This window comes from Ambystoma mexicanum, chromosome 12 (assembly GCF_040938575.1).
Source record: "Ambystoma mexicanum isolate Mex_15411 chromosome 12, UKY_AmexF1_1, whole genome shotgun sequence".
Lineage (NCBI taxonomy): Eukaryota > Metazoa > Chordata > Amphibia > Caudata > Ambystomatidae > Ambystoma > Ambystoma mexicanum.
This window is the reverse complement of record NC_090936.1, coordinates 599,830,141-599,848,148: the sequence shown is the minus strand read 5'-3', so window position 1 is coordinate 599,848,148 and position 18,008 is coordinate 599,830,141. Positions and strand designations below refer to the sequence as shown.

The 18,008-nt window shown below is 43.0% G+C and overlaps 1 protein-coding gene across 1 annotated transcript in view; it reads right to left on the bottom strand.

Annotated features, from left to right (window-relative positions):
- Nucleotides 1–18,008, bottom strand: part of LOC138513870 (membrane-spanning 4-domains subfamily A member 15-like) — a 100,979-nt gene that overhangs the window by 37,344 nt on the left and 45,627 nt on the right. Inside the window, exons 2-3 of the mRNA XM_069628990.1 lie at nucleotides 3,870–3,995; nucleotides 2,007–2,063 (exon numbers count right to left, since the gene is read on the bottom strand). Coding sequence (XP_069485091.1) covers nucleotides 2,007–2,063; nucleotides 3,870–3,995 — 183 coding nt within the window. The remainder of the gene's footprint in view (nucleotides 1–2,006; nucleotides 2,064–3,869; nucleotides 3,996–18,008) is intronic.

The window sequence follows — 18,008 nt, the reverse complement described above, 5'->3', positions numbered from 1 at the left end:
TGTGCGCGACCCTCTCCCCTTCGTTGTCGGACCCACCGCCCACCGAATCCTGGGCTGTTACACTGCACCCTTTGTCCCCTTCCCCCAGCTCCAACCCCTTCGCCCACTTCCCTCCTCAGAGCTCCGGCCTCTAGCTGCCGAGTTCCTTTGTGACCCGGTCTTCCGTGTACGTGCTATGCAGCCAGCGCACAGTTACTTTGTCTGGTCTTCTATAAATATGTCGCTGTGGTTCTCTCTCTGATTGTTATTCCTTTGGATGGGTCTATGGTACTGATGTTGGATAGGGTGCGTGCCCTGTGAGTGGATAGCAAAAACTCCAGAAATATCAAATAGCGCAATTCTGGAGTGTCTCGTCTTAGTATCTGTCTGAGTTCGTTGGATAACAGTTTTTTTGGGAAGGATAGAGGAATATGTATGGATATATGTCTTAGTGTTGTTAATGCCAAGCATGAAAGATACATTTTGAAGAGTAGTTGCTGACTAGGTTGCAGGGAGATTGGCTGGGGTGTTCATTTACATGCCATGGCTTCAGAAGATGTCTAAGTTGTAGCCTTTGAGGTGGGTTTGGACTAGAGGTTGGGAGTGCCCGGCACTTGCATAGATCTATGATTTTCTTGGTGCCTGGGATGTAGGATGTACCAGTAAAGAGGTTGATGTCACCAGCCCAATGATGAAATTATAGGCTACAATTAGAGTGTATAGGCAACAGAAAACTGTTATTAAGAAAATACTTAAAGCTCCTGGAGGGCATTAGGCAATGATGAGAATACATTTAGAAGAAGATGATCATTTGATATCCTTTGTTTTTGTTTTGTGGTGATGTAACTTGGTAGATGTTAAAGGTAGATCCACAAATGATGGGCTCCTCCCACCCCACCCCCATCCCAGCATGTCCCGGGTGTAGTTGCCAAAGAAGGCAGAGTAGTTTACTGAAAGCAGAAGGGAATAGTGGTGTATGTTTCTAAGATGAAAAGACGGCTGGGCTTGAAATGTATGGTGGTGTTGTGGATATGAAGTGCATTTCTGATTCAGTGTGTATATATAGCTTATCTTCATTTTATTTTCCCTTTAACCTATCCCGATTGCATCTTTAGAGTATCGTTATGCTCTGTCTCCCTTATTGTTCGTTTATATGTATCATATCTGTATTATTTTATTATCATAGGATTACCGTATCTTTATCATATTCGTTTAATATTTTCAGTGTACCACTATATCAACACATATTGATTATTTTTGAATATTATCTTAAACTTATGTTCATCGTACCTTTATCTTAAATTCATCCTATTTTAATTGTATCTTATATTTCTCGAATCGTTGCATACATAGTGTTAGAAACCCTCTAGAAAAGCCAGGCTCTTTGTAAATGCAAACGTATGTACTATTTTTAGATAGTGGGACTTTGGCTACGCAAACACATCTTGTCCAGTTTTCTGAAGGTTGGCAGATTGCATGGTTTGCTGTGTTCGCTCTGGATGCCAGAGGAATCCCCGGGTGGCAGATTGCATGGTTTGCTGTGTTCTTTCTGGGTGCCAGAGGAATCCCCGGGTGGCAGATTGCATGGTTTGCTGTGTTCTTTCTGGATGCCAGAGGAATCCCCGGGTGGCAGATTGCATGGTTTGCTGTGTTCTTTCTGGATGCCAGAGGAATCCCCGGGTGGCAGATTGCATGGTTTGCTGTGTTCTTTCTGGATGCCAGAGGAATCCCCGGGTGGCAGATTGCATGGTTTGCTGTGTTCGCTCTGGATGCCAGAGGAATCCCCGGGTGGCAGATTGCATGGTTTGCTGTGTTCTTTCTGGATGCCAGAGGAATCCCCGGGTGGCATGGATCTGAAGAAGCCTGCCTTGAAGCCACTGAAAGGTATGTGGTGTTTGAAGCTGTGATTGTTGGAGTTGACTCCAATGATATCCTTACTCATCAGATTAGACAGTGAGAGGGAGACTCAGGATAGATAAGCGGGGGTCAGGAAGGACAGAGAAAAGAGATAGCAGAGATGGACTCACCAGCCGTTCTGTCCCCTTAATCTCAGCAACAATTGACATTGCTCCAGAAGCAGTGAACTGTTCGACAAAGAGCAAAACATTACTTAAAAATAGCACGTGTTTGCAAACTCAAAACAAAAATCAAGACATAGTCCTACACACATGAATGCTCAAAAACATAAGTGGACTATTATAAATTGATGCATCTGCTCAAGTATATATACATATATGGTCAAGCATCTACAAAAATGTATAAACCATACTGAGTTTAGTTTTGCTATTAGGTGGCACTGAAAGCGCTTTCTATAAGCCAAAACTATTGTCATGGGAAGTGAAGGTAGGAGAGGGGTGAGATGTGAGAGGGGACATTAAGCCTGTTGGCATTGTTTGATTATTTACCCACCCATTGATGGCCATGTCCATTTTGCTCCCTAAGGCTAATCCTAACTACTACCTGCCCCTCCCTAGCCAGAGCATACTGCCTAGGATCTCTTTGAAAGGTAAAGGCCCAATTTCAGCTCTAACCCATCATAACCAGCTCCTGATGTAAACAACTGTTTTAATCAAGTGTGCCTTGGATCACTTGATTTATAAGCAGTATGTGTGTCCTTGCATCTGTTCCTTGCACTGACATCCTGGTAAAACAAGCTGTGGCAAAGTTTTGGTTCTTGTATAGGCATTAGACCAGTGGTCTTCAAACTTGTTTATGCCAAACCTCCTGGTGATTGAGGTTGCGGGAAAAGTCCTGGGTGAAGTGGTGGCACAACTCACCAAAAACATCATAAGGGTAGCTGAGAGCAGTTAGCTTGCCAACAACTCATGCTCTTATACCTGCTCATGCTCCTGGGAGAGTAAATCAGGTTTTGACACGTTCCAAATGAAGAAGAGTGAGGGGGTTGCTTATGTGGCGGGAGGGTTGTGTCAGAAGCTGTTTTCCCATTATGGAACTGTGGAGTGGGGGTTAGAATAGGACCGTCTGAACCAGAGTGCATTACAAAACGAGTCACTATGAATGTGATTGCAGTGTAGTGTAGACACCCTCACACCATTATCCTGGAATTTTATTTGTAATTCATTGTCACTACCTCTTAGTCTATTACTGCCCTTTGCCTTTCCCTCCTTCCTTCCCCAGTCATTCCATTGTTTACTCTGTCAACCTTTCTTCGTCCCCTTCCTTCTGTTGCACCTGTTATGTCTCCCTCCTTCACTCTTTCTCTTCTTTCTTCCCCTTCTCTCCTGCCCTGAGGTCTTTCTCATGATCTCGAAGTATGCCTTTTAGTTCCCCTTGTTACGCATGTACATTTGTCTCCCCTTCTTTCCTTCTCATTTGTCTCTCCACTTTCTCCTGGTCTTTCCTTTGTATCCTGTTTTTCTCTTCAGTGTTCCTCTCATTCTGTCTCCTTTTTGTTGTACCTCCTCTCTTGCCTCTCTTCAACTCTCTGTCTATCACTGGCTCGCTATCACTCTTCATCAGTCTTCTCCTTGTCTCCCTCATGTTGTTTTTGTTCTCCCTCCACTTCTTCCTCTTACCCCCTTCCATAATGTGTTTTATTTCCGGTTCTAACACCTTCTACCTGCTCTCCTGCTGTGCTATGTCTTCTCTCCCTCTTCCCGCCATTTTTTCTCTTCTTTCTGAGGAAAATGGCATTGTCCTACCTCCACTTGTAATACTGTGGTAAACCCATGGGACTGAGTGGCGGTAACAGTAAATAGTTTTAGTGGTAATTCAGCAGATTTATCACCAAATTACCGCCAAACTCGTAACGAGGCAGTATATCTTTACATCCTGCCCTGACACTCAATTGTATATTTATATTTGGATGCAGGACTTGCATGGCCATGAGCCTAGGCACCGCCACCCCATGTGATGAGCATTCTACTCACAAAGGCGGAGCCCAGGAACGGCAGTCCACCGTAGGCGTATCGCGAGACCAGGAAAGCCTTGAATGAAAGGCACATCAGTAGGCATCCCAAGCCAAGGTGTGCCAGGCCGATCATAATCTGCACCACCTGCGGGCACAAAACACAAAAACAAGGAGATAAGTGAGACTGTTGGTCAACATGTTCACCTCATTACTGGAGCGAGGGGCTGATGATTAACAAAATGGGCGCATACGCAGTGGGTGTGTGAGTGGGAGAACTAGGCATGGGGTATGGACAAAGAGAAAGGAAGGTGGCGGAGGCCAGCGAGACAGAGAGAGAAATAGACAAAAGAAAGGAGAGATGGCGGGTGGGTGCGAAAGAGTGTGCATGCAAAAAGTCAGAAGAAGACAGGAGAGAGTCAGAGAAGCAGAGAGGGGGGGGCAGACAGGCGGAGAGACAAAGAGAGAGCGAGTGAGGCATAGAAGAAGAGAGACATTGAGAGGAAAGGAAGAGCCAGGATATAGTGAAAGAGAGGGGCATGGAAAAAGAAAGAGTAGCAGAAAGGGAGTACAAAAAGGGAGAAAGAGCATTAGGGAAAGACCAAACAGAGAGATAGAGAACGAGAGAGAGACTGGAAGAAAGAGAACATGCTGGTGAGGGAGAGTAAAGGGAGAGAAGGGGCAAAGAGAGATATCGACAGTGAGAAAGAGCGAAAATGAGACGGAAACTGAAAGAGAAGGTGAGGAAGCGAACGGGTGAAAAAGTAGTGAAATAGAAAGAAAGAGAGCAAGAGAAGGAAAGAGGGGAAGTGTGAGTGCGTGAAAGAGAGTGGCACAAGCAGATGGAGACAGTAAGGAAGAGGAAAACGAAAAAACGAGGAGTGTGAGAGAGCGAGACAGAGATAAAAAGAGCATGAGATAAAAACAACAAACAGAGGGATACATGGACAAAGCACACAGGCCATTATAGTGAATGTATAGCATGTGTGTTACTCTGCAAGCATTGCAAATACCTCCACCTCTACCAGTGACGCCAAATAAAGCCGTATTGTATTGTGTTATGTTGACACAATGAAGATATCGAGACATGGAGAAAGGGAGAGAGAAGAGTGAGGGAGAAAGTGAGGTAGGAAGAAAGAGGAAGTGAGAGTGTGAGTGAGCGGGAGAGAGAGAGAGAGAGACTAAACAAAGAGAGAAAGCGAGTGGGAGAGAGGAATGAAGACGAGAAGACACGGTAGAGAGAAAATAAGAGAATAAGTCAAGAGAGAGTGATATGGGCAGGAAGAGACAGAGAAGAAATGGGTAAAGAGAGAGAGAGATGGAAGTGAAGGAGAGCTGGAGAGAAAGGAAGCAAGAGAGTCAGGAGTAGAGGTGAACAGGCCAGTGCAGGGTTGAGCCTGGCTCTGAGTGGACCCGAGCTCAGATGTGAAAAGAGAGCCAAACAAGGCCAAGCAAACATGCAGGTGCTGACTCCACTCCTCCCCTTTCCCTTGAAACCTTTCTTGCTGCTGCTCGAAAGGTCTGTGTAAGAAATAGTAGCCTCCGTCCAGACTGGCTCAGGTTTCTACACGGAGCCCAGCCTAACAAAGTGTGAATGAGGGTCATGAAACCATTGCCCTGAAGTGACTTTCAGCCTGTGCTCTGTTCATGCTGCCTTATTGTTCAGCTAATAGATGACAGCGCATCTGCTGTTCCCCTTCAGAATATGCCCAATGCCCAGTGCCAAGCTCTGGATTGGCCTTGCCTGGTGATTTGCCCGTCAATCTATCCATTGTACGGAAATAACCAGTGCAGGTTAGGCTGAGCAAGTACAAGCATTGTACATTAGGATACCCTCATTATCACACGTCCTAACCCCAAACATTGCATTTTGTTAAAATCATCATATCCCTGCTTTCCATGAAAAAGATCCAGCAGGTTTACAGAGGTCCAAAAGTGAACGAAAGGCAGGCATCCAATAATATTCTAATGTATTTGAGAAAAATACATTTTACCCTGAGAAAATCGCCTCAGTCACTGAAACCCCGAGATTTGCCTTGAAGAGTTTTTTTTTTTTTTTGTATTTATATAGCGCTACAAACCCTCAGGCACCTGACCGCTGCTTAGTACCCATGGTGTGTGGTGCTCATTTATCGACCTCGGAAGGATGAAAGGCTGAGTTTGGCCTTACCGGCCGGTCGGCAGGCTCTGCACGGATGTCAAAGCGAGAGCTCTACTCGCTCTGCTATCTGACCCGATAAGCGTGCCACTATCAAATCAATATGGAGCACACAAAGTGTGCATGTTGAGAGTGAGTAGCCCTATGTCTTTCTTCCTTATGCGACTTGAACTCTGGCATGTTTAACGGCCAAATGAAAACAACAATTCCCAGAATGCAAAGCAAACAGACATGGCTGGGTAAGAATAATGTGATACCACCTAATAGCCTAATTCTCTCTGGTGCATCTTGATGGTATGTGGGTAACGCTGAGGTCTTTCTCCTTACCTTTAATTCCCTGAGGTGTGACCACAATCCTCGTAGCCACACCCTGAGAGTTCCCAGCGATACCCATGGCTTTCACTAACATGTTGAACTGTTTCCCAGTGTCAGTAGGCCCTCAATTCAACTTCAGATGGGTGAGAGCCACAATATGGCTGGCATTGCCATACTGTTCAGAATTCAACTTTCCAGCAACATATGTCTCTTCTCTGTATTATGTAATGATCATAGGATTACCGTATCTTTATCATATGTGTTTCATATTTTCATTGTACCACTATATATTTATCACATATCGATTATATTTTAATATTATCTTAAACTTTATGGCTCTATATGATTGATGGGTAGATGGAAAAAGGTTTTTTTTGGGGTTTTTTTGTTTGTTTGTTTGTTTGTTTGTCATGTCTTGTGTGGTTGTGGTTATCTTGCTGGTTATGCTTCACTAAGGTTGATTCCTTGTTTGAGCTGTATTATCTATGATGCTCTAGTAGTCCTTTTGTAAATTTCACTTTTTCTGCTGTGTGTGAAGCATTGTTACTTTTGCTATTAATGTTTATATGAAAAACAATAAAGTGTTGTTGAAAAGTTTTTTTTAAAAACCGTATGTTTATGGTAACTTTATCTTACATTTATCATAGTTGTATGTTATCTTATATTTCTCGACTTGTTGCATTCATAGTGTTTGAAACTGTCTGGAAAAACCAGGCTCTTTGTAAATGCTAAATTATTTGCTATTTTTATATCGTGGGACTTTGTGTATGCAAATACATCTTGTCCAGTTTTCTGTGGGGTTGGCAGATTGCATGGTTTGCTGTGTTCGCTCTGGATGCCAGAGGAATCCCCGGGTGGCAGATTGCATGGTTTGCTGTGTTCGCTCTGGATGCCAGAGGAATCCCCGGGTGGCAGATTGCATGGTTTGCTGTGTTCGCTCTGGATGCCAGAGGAATCCCCGGGTGGCAGATTGCATGGTTTGCTGTGTTCGCGCTGGATGCCAGAGGAATCCCCGGGTGCCATGGATCTGAATCAGTGGTCGAAGTGTATGAAAAGAAGTAGTGGAACTATGTTCCCTGCCGGTCTGTACCCACTCCCCACCAACCCCATCACCACGTCCCCTCCCACACACTCTAGACACCCCAAATACTTGCACCTGCTGTTTAAGGGAACGTTCAGTGCAGTGCACTGAAAGTGCAAGTTTCAACTTCTTCCTAGACTTCTATTTTAAAACGAAACCATTCCGGAACAGTTTCTTTTTAAAATAAAAGTATAGGAGCTGTAAAAGGGATTTTTTAACCCTTCCTTGAAGCCACTGAAAGGGATGTGCGGTTTGAAGCTCTGATTGTTAAAGTTGACTCCAATGATATCCATTCTCATTACACGGAATTTATTTGTGGGTGTTGTCTTTACCTAAAATAAGGGTTGGACTTGCCTCTCCCAACTTGAGAGCCAGTGGCCCAGATTGTCTATCTCTTATGGAGGCCTTAAGCAGTGCCACACAGACAGTATATCTCGTGCTGCAACAGTCATCACCAACAGAACTTTATTTTGTCATAATGAAGAATGTCATAAAAGTATAAAACAGCATAAATACATTGAGGTGTAAACACGGGTGCACCGTGCCCCGTTACATCTTCCATAACAATGAAAGAAAGCACCAATTAATAATACTTTGAATCTAGGTTATGAAAAAGAACATTGGCAATGTCATCAACATCCCGCAGCAAGACATTTTGCACTGCTCATGTGCCTGGCTGGCTAACGCAAGACAAATCCCTCTTCCTCACCTGTAGGGCCTGTCTTAAGCAAGAATTCAAAGCCCAACCAACATAGGGCGTCTCTGCTCTTAATAGATAAAGCATTGGTACAGGTACATATACCGAACGCAGGTAATACGCGGAGCCAGGTCTTATTTCTTAGCCCTGAGTAGGCCAGACAGAATAGAATAAAATGCAGTAAATTCTCTAGAGCAGCACCTTATGGTATGGTATGATATGATATGGCATTTATAACGCTATACACAAGTGTTTCAAGGCGCGATGAGGCAAGGGAGGGGGAACAAAGGGAGGACAGAGACAACGATCTTACTAGGCCAAGTCACATTGAAATCGCGTAAGTGCGGGGGAGGGGGCGGGGAAAAGTGCCAGGGGAAAGGGGAGGGGGGTAGTGCTGTACATTGGATCAAAACAATAACAAGAAGTGCGGCCAGCAGGTGGCAGGTGCATGGCTAAGTGCAGACAGCAGGTGTCCAAAAGTGCAGGTAGGGGACTGTAGGGTTACAGATACAGACCCAAGTGCAAGTGATGCCGGGAGACGGTGCAGGTATGCAACGGGGTGGGCAGGGACCTGGGTCCGAAATCAGAGGGTAGCCAGGTGAGCAGTGCAGTTTCAGACAGGAAATCTGCAGGGGAGAGGAAGAGAGAAGGCAGAAGCAAAGAGGAAGGTCTTGAGGTGCTTCTGGAACTGGAGATGGTTTTCCTGAAGTTTCAGAAAGGCATGGAGGCTGTTGCAGAGGGAGGCGCCAGCCGAAGAAAGAGATCTGCCAGCCACCAACTTGTTGCTTGGAGAAGCGACTGACCCTGAGGGAGTTGGAGGTGGAGGAGTGAAGAGCTCAAGTAGGTAGGTATTTACGAAGACAGAGTTGAAGGTATTGAGGACCCAGGCCCCAGAAAACTTTGTGGACAATGCAGAGGGTCTTGAACTTAATCCCAGCAGCCACTGGGAGCCAATGCAGAGATTTCAGTGCTGGAGAGATACGATCCCTGGGCTTGAGGCCGAGGACAGGTCTTACAGTACTGTTCTGGATGAGTTGCAGAGGGCGGAGAGTAGAAGCAGGCAGATTTAGAAAGAGGCTGTTGCAGTAGTCCAGCCTAGAGATAACCAGAGCTCCAGAGACAGTGAGCTTCTGGGGGAAGGAGAGGAAAGGAAGAATACCTCTGAGGAGGTGCAGTTGGTAGATTGACTTCTTAGAGACGTCAGAGATGTGAGGAGAAAAGGAGAGTGTGGGGTTGAAGATGACCCCAGGGTTCTTAGCCTCACAGGTAGGAGCAGGAAGAGGCAAACATAAACCTATAAGAGGCCAGAGGGAATGAATGCCAACAAGCGATCCCTCAAAACAGGTGACCAGCCTTTAGTTAACAAACAACATGCGCTTGTGGACAACATTTTTGTTATTAGGGGTAGAGACTCACTATTGCTGCCCTATCTGGGCCAGAAATCATTCTAGCCAAAGATTTGATTTTCAAAAAATTACATATTTTAATATCATTACAACATGATTAAAATGTTCATAGCAAAATTCATGACAATACAACACTTCAATGTGTGTAGTCACAATACCAAGATTCAAACAAGAGGGTGTTTACAGAGAACCCAGTATAGTCTCCTTTGATCCACAGGGTCTCAAAAAAGTCAGAGATGCGGTGGAGGATTGACTCCAACTATCTACTCGCTATCCCTTGAATTTATACATGGGGGTAAGTAGGTTGATGTGTCTATTTATATAATACACATGTGACAATACTTATACACAAGCAATATGGATGACACTGGATACTGATGGTTTTTATGTATGTTTTTTAGATCTGAAATTGGCTTATACTATTCCAAATACAAGGGCAAACCAGTTAGACTTTGCCCTACGTCCTGAAGAAGGTCTTGAAAAATCAAATACAGTCAGCTCTGTTATACGTGGACCGAAACACGTGTCGACGATGATTATGTGAACAATCTGGCAAATTAATAAACCAGATTAAATACGATGCCTGAAAACAAGGACTGGGCCATAAACAATTGTCATAATTTTTGTTGGAAACGTCTGTATTAGTAGATCAATACATAATGTATAAAATGCCAAATTGGTTTTATAGAAGAATGTATGAATGAGATAGTATGGGATTGAGTATGGAAGCTGGATATATGAAATATATGTTGGTAGATTGAATTTATGATTTTAAATCAATACATACAATAATGTGTTATATGTTTATTGATTAAAAACTGTATTTTTTTGGAGTTATCAGTGTCATCCCTATCTACTGGTCCACCCTCTTGTTTGAATCTTATATACTTTACCTGAAGGACCAGAGATTTAGTGCAGGTACACCCCTTTATTTAGAACCCGTCACAATACCAAGGACACAGAAAATATAGACACATAAAGAAGCAGCAAAGCAGCTCTTATTTGCGACTCCTAACTAATAAAGTGACTAGTTCTGTGTAAACTCACATTTAAATACCTTTCCTCTAAAGCTTGAAGAGGGACAAGGGAGGCTGGCCAGGGAGTGATAGGAAAGGAGGGTGCAGGTGTGCCAATGAGGAGAATCTCTGTCTTACTGGCATGCCTCACTCACATTTTGTCAATCCATCAGAATTAACCCATTTCCAACTCACTGCCCTCAAAGGAAGTTTATTAAAATGTGCTTAAACATGCTTAAACATCTGCCTTTTGCCAGATTGGACTGCATTAAATATTTGAAAAGCAGGAGAACAAACAACCTGTTTTTGGAAAAACCACTGTGGTTGACGGCAAAGTTGGTTATCAAGAAACAAGGTTGTGGAGTTTACTCCCCCTATTATTGGCAACTATAGAGTCTGCTAGTTGTCGTATGCAGACAATGTGCATTTCATAGATCAGACTCAAATTGGGCTGTAAAGACTACTATTTCTTATGCCCGGGTAAATGAGCTGATCATCAAAAGCAAAAAAAAACAGCATTATCAGATTTACTAATAAGATTCAAAAACCATATCTTTTTACCTGGAGAGAAGATAATATTGAGATCAGTCCAGCAACCAATTTTAAATATTTAGGTATGATGTTTAGGTCACAATCTATGAAGAGAGCCTTGGTGAAACGCTCAGCAGAAAAAAGGTCTACAACTAGGTGCACAATTAGAATGTCTTAAACATAGGTTCTGCCGCTACACAGTGATTCCCTTGATAGATTTCTATAAACTAAAGTTTGTTCCAACACTAGTATATGGCCTAGATGTTTTCTAGCCGTGTTGCGGTTTGAGTTGGGATTGACCTCGCTGAGAACCTGGTGGGAGTGGAAAGTAATTTCATTATATGGTACTCTTATGTCCCCTCCCAGTGGTTCGTCTTTTGAAAGGTTAAATGCTGAAAGATTCCAGAATAGTCAGGCTATGCCATTGGGCCGCTTCTGTGTATTTGCCCAAAATATATTGTTAGGAATAAAGGTATCTACAGTGATTGCAGCTCCACGCCTTGTCACCATTCTTTTATTTTGGCAGGACTGTTGTGATAGCATCAATAAAATGAGATCAGACAGTCTGTATGATAGTTTATCCCGGTGTGATAAACCTGTAGGCATGCTGCCAGGATATTTAGTTACATTTCCACACCCCGATTGGCGGGAACAATTCCTTTGTTTTAGGTTGAACTTGCTACAAAAGGGGAAAATTATTTCAATTAGAAGTGGCGATAATCCTGGTGACCAGATGTGTGCCTTCTGTAAGGTGGCGAGATCTTTGAAAAACCGTGAACACCTTATTTTAGAGTGGTGTCATTTTACTGAAGGAAAGATACGTTTGAGAGGATGATTCTATATAGTGTTGTATTTATAATCATTTGTTATTGGTCACTTGGTTAATTTGGGTGATGTATTATATTGTGTATGTTTTGAGTTTAAGATATGACTAATGAGATGCAACATGGTTTACCTAATTTTATCTACTTTTATGAATTATATGAATCTGATATGTATTGCCCAGGGAAATGTTATTTAATCAATTTGACATTTTCCTAGCATTTATATCTTCATCATGAAATATTGTTAGTATTGGTATTTTGTATTTGTATTTATTCATTTATATTGCGCGCCAGACCTGAGGGTAAGAGGGCGCAAGAGCAGACAAGATTATTCTCAGCTTAGTGACAGTGCTGTACAGTAGTTACAGTGAGTACATTGTTGGAACAGTTACAGTAGAGCCAGTAATATATAATTTGGAAATATACATATTTACATAGTTTATAGTGGCATGGTGGGTTAGGAAGTCAATTAACGGTCATTGTTTTTTATCCACTGGATGTAGTTATGTCTAAAGTGGGTGTAAAGTATGAAATATTGGGCCTCATTACAACCAAGGCGGTAAGTTCCCTACTTTATCACCATGGTGTAAACTCTGTTTACACCATGGTGGATGGCGGATTTACTGTCACATTCCAAGGTGAGTGGGGCGGTAAATCCCCATTCCCCATTTACCCTTCCCCATTCCCATTTTTGCCCCATAGGGCATAATGGGAGTGGGGAAGGCGCTAATTACGGCACCGTAAATTACAGTGCCGTAATTAGCACCAAGGTGGGTTAGCGCCTTGCATTTTAACACCTGCTAAAAGCAGGCGCAACACGGCTAGAAAACTTCTAGGCCATATAATAGTGTTGGAACAACCTTTAGTTTATAGAAATCTATCAAGGGAATCACTGTGTAGCGGCAGAACCTATGTTTAAGACATTCTAATTGTGCACCTAGTTGTAGACCTTTTTTCTGCTGAGTGTTTCACCAAGGCTCTCTTCACCTAAACATCATACCTAAATATTTAAAATTGGTTGCTGGACTGATCTCAATATTATCTTCTCTCCAGGTAAAAAGATATGGTTTTTGAATCTTATTAGTAAATCTGATAATGCTGTTTTTTTTGCTTTTGATGATCAGCTAATTTACCCAGGCATAAGAAATAGTAGTCTTTACAGCCCAATTTGAGTCTGATCTATGAAATGCACATCGTCTGCATACGACAACTAGCAGACTCTATAGTTGCCAATAATAGGGGGAGTAAACTCCACAGCCTGTAATCTACGGCCCAAATCCACCAAACAAAGATTAAAAAGGCTTGACACCAAGACACATTCCTTCCATAATCCACACTGAGTTTTAACACTCTCAGACAAAGCCCCACGACTGTTCAGTCTCACTTGTACAGACATGTTTATGTGAATTGTCTTTAAAATTGTGAGCAAGTATTCTCGGATACCCCTATCCCTCAAATTCTTCCACAGACACATGCGCTTTACTGTATAAAATGCTTGACTAAAGTCGATAGCTGCCACATACAGCACAGAGCCACTACCACTCAGTTCTGCTTTCACAAGAAAGCCATGAACAGTTGCACCCATCCCTTTCCGAAAGTCAGTTTGCATGCAATTTAAGAGCCCAATTAAGGATGTCAATTCCTCTAATTTTGCTAAAAGTAAAGATGCAAACAGCTTGCTCTCTGGGTCAAGCATGGTGATTGGTCTATAATTGGCTGGTCACCTATATCCCCTCTTTTATAAATGGGAATAGTTATCGCCTTATTCCATGAGTGGGACAATTCCTTACAATGGGTAATATTATGAAACAAAATAAGTAGAATCCCTGCCCACAATTTTGGGTTCAATTTGAAAATTGCATTGCACATGATGCAAGGGCCTTTTGCAGTGTAATTTGAGTATTTCCTAATCAGAATTTCTATCTCTTCAACTCTTATTCCCAACTCCCAGTCACACTCTGGACGTAAAACCTCAGGGGATTTGCTTGAGGGACCATACATTGTAGAAATATGTAAAACCCAAGCTGCTTTATTGACAGCACTAGATTGTAGGTTATGTTGAACTGTGTCTGTGTTGTCTTGCCACCTTGCACGATCATAGCCAGGATTTATAACTCTCCTGAACCTTATTAACTTCACACTGATAAACATGTAAAGGTAGATTTAACATCCTTAACCTCGTAACTTAGCCTTTAGTTCCTTTTTTTTAAAAATGTACCTCATGATTAAATGTAGGCCTCAATTGTGGGCCAGGTCAATCCATAGAGTCGGGCTGGTTAGAGCTACAGTTAAAGAGAAAAGAAGCAAAAGTCATAGGGGAAAATAATAACACTTTCGCCTCCAGCGATGTTAACCTTCTAGGAGTCCTGTACCCTCTTCAAAAACATAGCCTTATTTCCCAGCTGTCTTGTAATACGAGAGTGATTGGCACGAACAATCAAGTTGGCAAATAAAGATTGATATTTAGTTTGTAGTTTAATTCTAAACATGCCTCTGATCATATAATGATCACTTGTAAACTTGTTGAAGACATTCAGCTCAGAGCATAAGTACTAAAAAGTCTAGGTGAGAAGACCCATTGGGCCCTTCCCAAGTTGGGTGTGCGGGAATGTTGCCTTTAACCATTACGTTTGCAACTCTCAAGTTACACACCTTAAAACAGCATTTCATCCCATTGATTTTATTAATGCAAGCATTATGGTTCCCGACAACTGCGTTGCTGCAGTAATTCCTACAATCAGCATTGAGATCCCCTGCACGTATTACATTTGCTCCCTTATAAACAATCATAATTCTTTCATACACTGAGTTGATATGTTCTAGAAAAGAGTCTAGACTAAGCACAGTAGCATTACAATGCACATTCAACACAAGCAAGGTGGCGACAACCTTCTTCATAGGCATTTTTACCACCACCAAGCCAAAGTAATCTTTAACAATAACCTTGATTGATCTCAACACCATATTATTAAGTAAAGTCAAGAGGCCCCCTGAGGATCGCCCACTGCTACTCCAGGTAGCATGTTGTTACACAGTGGTAAACCCATCAAGATGGATCTCCTCAATTAGCCAAGTTTCCTGCAACAGAGTGATATGGCTTGCAGCAACAAAACTCTTTCCCATCTCAACATTCGTGAAACTATTATGTCCCCTTGTATTCCAGATCACAGTATTCACACTTTCATCCTGCACCGGGCTAAAGGCTGGTACCTCTTTCCCCCAGTTTCCTAATGTTGGAGGTTAAGATAGCCAGGAACCAACTCCAATCGCACAGGTCTTCCCCAGCCTTTTGTATAGTGGTTGAGGGCGCTTGAATCTTACGTTCTCTACCAGCCTGACTTTGACAAGTGATCCTCAAAGATTCATCTTCCCAAGGTTTAATGACCCGGGAATTAGAAAGTAAATTATTTCCTAATCCCCCAGCTGGACACAATGTCAAATCGTACCACATATCAGCCTTAAAGCCTTTGTATTTGATATTAACAAATTAGCTATGATTTTTTAGTTAATTGTTAGTTGTACGATATAGGTCCGGACCGCATTAAACAAAAAGCTCTCTCTCAATATCCTTAGAGCCAATTAAACATATAGAAGGAATTTCATGAGAAGTTCAAGTGCAGTAGATTGATTTAAGATAACTGTAGTTTCCAGTTCAAATAACAGTTCCAACTCTGCTGATTCTCCAAATGTTCAGAGGCAAAACGATTTTGATTTATCAAGCTGTTGGACCAATCAGGGTTAATCAAGGTCTGTGCCGGAAGACCACCTCTTAATCGATAAACCAGAATGTCACAACCTCAGGGCTTCCCAGAAGATGTTACCACGTTATAGGGGATCTGTGTGCCACTATTCCCAATGCTTGTTGATGCCACAATATTCAGTGGTTGAACCTTGATTCTCTGATGATTATAATGCAGGATATGGACGCTGCAGTCTCCCGACAATCCATCCACAACAGAACCTTTACTGACCACATCACTATCACCAGATATTCCGTTTGATCCTTCCTGAAGTTTAGGCCCCAAATTGAGGCCTACTTCATATGCGACTGGCTGCTCAGTCAGCGAAATTAAGCCTTCAGATCCTAATCGTGAGCATTCCTTAAATGAGCAGGGTGCGACAAGACACCCCCCAGCTTGAGACGCTTTGTCACAAAAACCCAACTGTTTGAAAACCACAGGTGCTGATTGTACATACCGCTACATCCATAGAAATTGAGTTCACAGATTGCATCACTACAGAGCTCTCCAAGGTGGGGCAGAGCATCATTGTTTATAGATATTTCCAGCCCAATTGGCCTTTCCTGATGCTGATCATCATCTCTACCTTTCTCATGAAAACCAACATGGCCCTCTCTGAGCCAGACGAAGTGTATTCCGAAGCAGTCGTAGTTGATGTTGTTGCTTTTAAATCAAGATGATCTAACAATGTTCGCTGCTTATAATCCGCTATAAGATTCAGACTCTTTTTCTCCTGTATTGCTGAGGCTGAAAAGCGCACTTGATGTAGAAACTTCTTTTGCACTTTGTTTGGTGGCTTGCACTTTTCTACCATTTTTGGATTTTCTAACAGCTTTAGCTGCCACCATATTTGCAGGGTATCACGGCTGAGGCACAGAGATTGGTTGTTGTTGATCTGCTACATTAGCCCTACGTGTTGTATCTGATACTTCTAAAGGGACGTCTGTGCTGGTGCCTGCCTGGCCAGCTGTTTTCATATCATCCAAATTAATCTTAATTTCACTAAATTGGGCAGTATGGGTACACAGCTCAAGCTTAATATTGTCGTACAATTCTACTAACCCACTGAGCACCGCATTCTGGAATGAAACTTCTGGAGTGGTCAATTTAATTTGGCTTTCTAACACCTTCAGTGTGTTTCTGAAAGAAGAATTGGGAATTTGGTTGGGAATGGAAATGCTGACTTGATGGTCTAACATGGACAGCAGGTCTGAGTGTTGCATCAAAAGAGAAATAGGAACCACCTCCGACACCTTGATAGGAGATCGTTCTGGTAATAAAGACTGCTCCAACATTGGAGTCAGGACCTTGACGTTACTAGTCACATCGCAGCCTTAAGCGAATGATGCCACTGCAAAAGTGATACTTCACCAACATACTCAATCATCATTAACCAAGTTCACCATTTTAGTATTTAAAGATGAAGGTTGGCTTTCTTGCCGGCTCATTGACAAGTCAAGAATTTCCGAGCTTGTGAGTAACGCATGGTAGAAGTAATTAATTCTTCTCTGTTGAAAGGGCACAGGTGTGTCACTCTTATTTTTCAATCCAACCGTGGTCGGAGGGGAGAGTGAAGGGTCGATGGTACATGGGAAGGAATATGTACATGACACAAAGCCCCAGGAATTGGAGTATTCCATGCCGCAGGATTGTAGAATCTACTCTAGGCCCAGAAGGATGCAAGTAAGTCTCAACATGTTCTTGGCCGCTCAACAAGCATAATACTTGGAAGCCATGTGTGTTAACATTTGTCATCCCAGGCCCCGTTGAAGTTACTGCAGACTTGTCGACCGAAGGCTCAGTCAAAAGCACCTCTAATTCGTGGAAGTAGGTTTCCAGGGACAGGTCTTCCAAGTCAATACGGTCCGGCAAGTCACTAGATGGGGGAGAGACAGGAGTGTCCATCGATCTACCAGTTTTTATAACACCACCAGTGGCGGGTCTAGGATGGAGATCGTTGAATCTTCAGCTTCACTCCAAAAATCACAGACGTGCGCCTTACCGTGCTCAAACACTTTCAGAATAGACTTCAGCCGCACTTCCACCTTGACCCGCCGACCTGCCAAATTGTTCGCACACTGCTCGCACACTGCAGTGCAGGTGTTAATTCAATGTAGAGCCAGGTTCACAGGGTCTCCCACATGACCCCACTGTGACTCCCGGCCCTCCTCACGCAAGTTTACCTGGAATTGCGTCCGCTCTGACTTGCCTCTGCTTTCAGCAGTAAAACAACTTGACACTGGAAGGATTAAAAGGACCACAGCGAGGCACCCCAGGCCGGACCATTGAAAATTCTGCTCTCCAAGCCCTGTGATCTGTTCCTGACTAGCAATTCCATAGGTTAGAGGTCGGAGCCTAGCAACGTACTAACGTCAGACCATCAAGCCGCACTG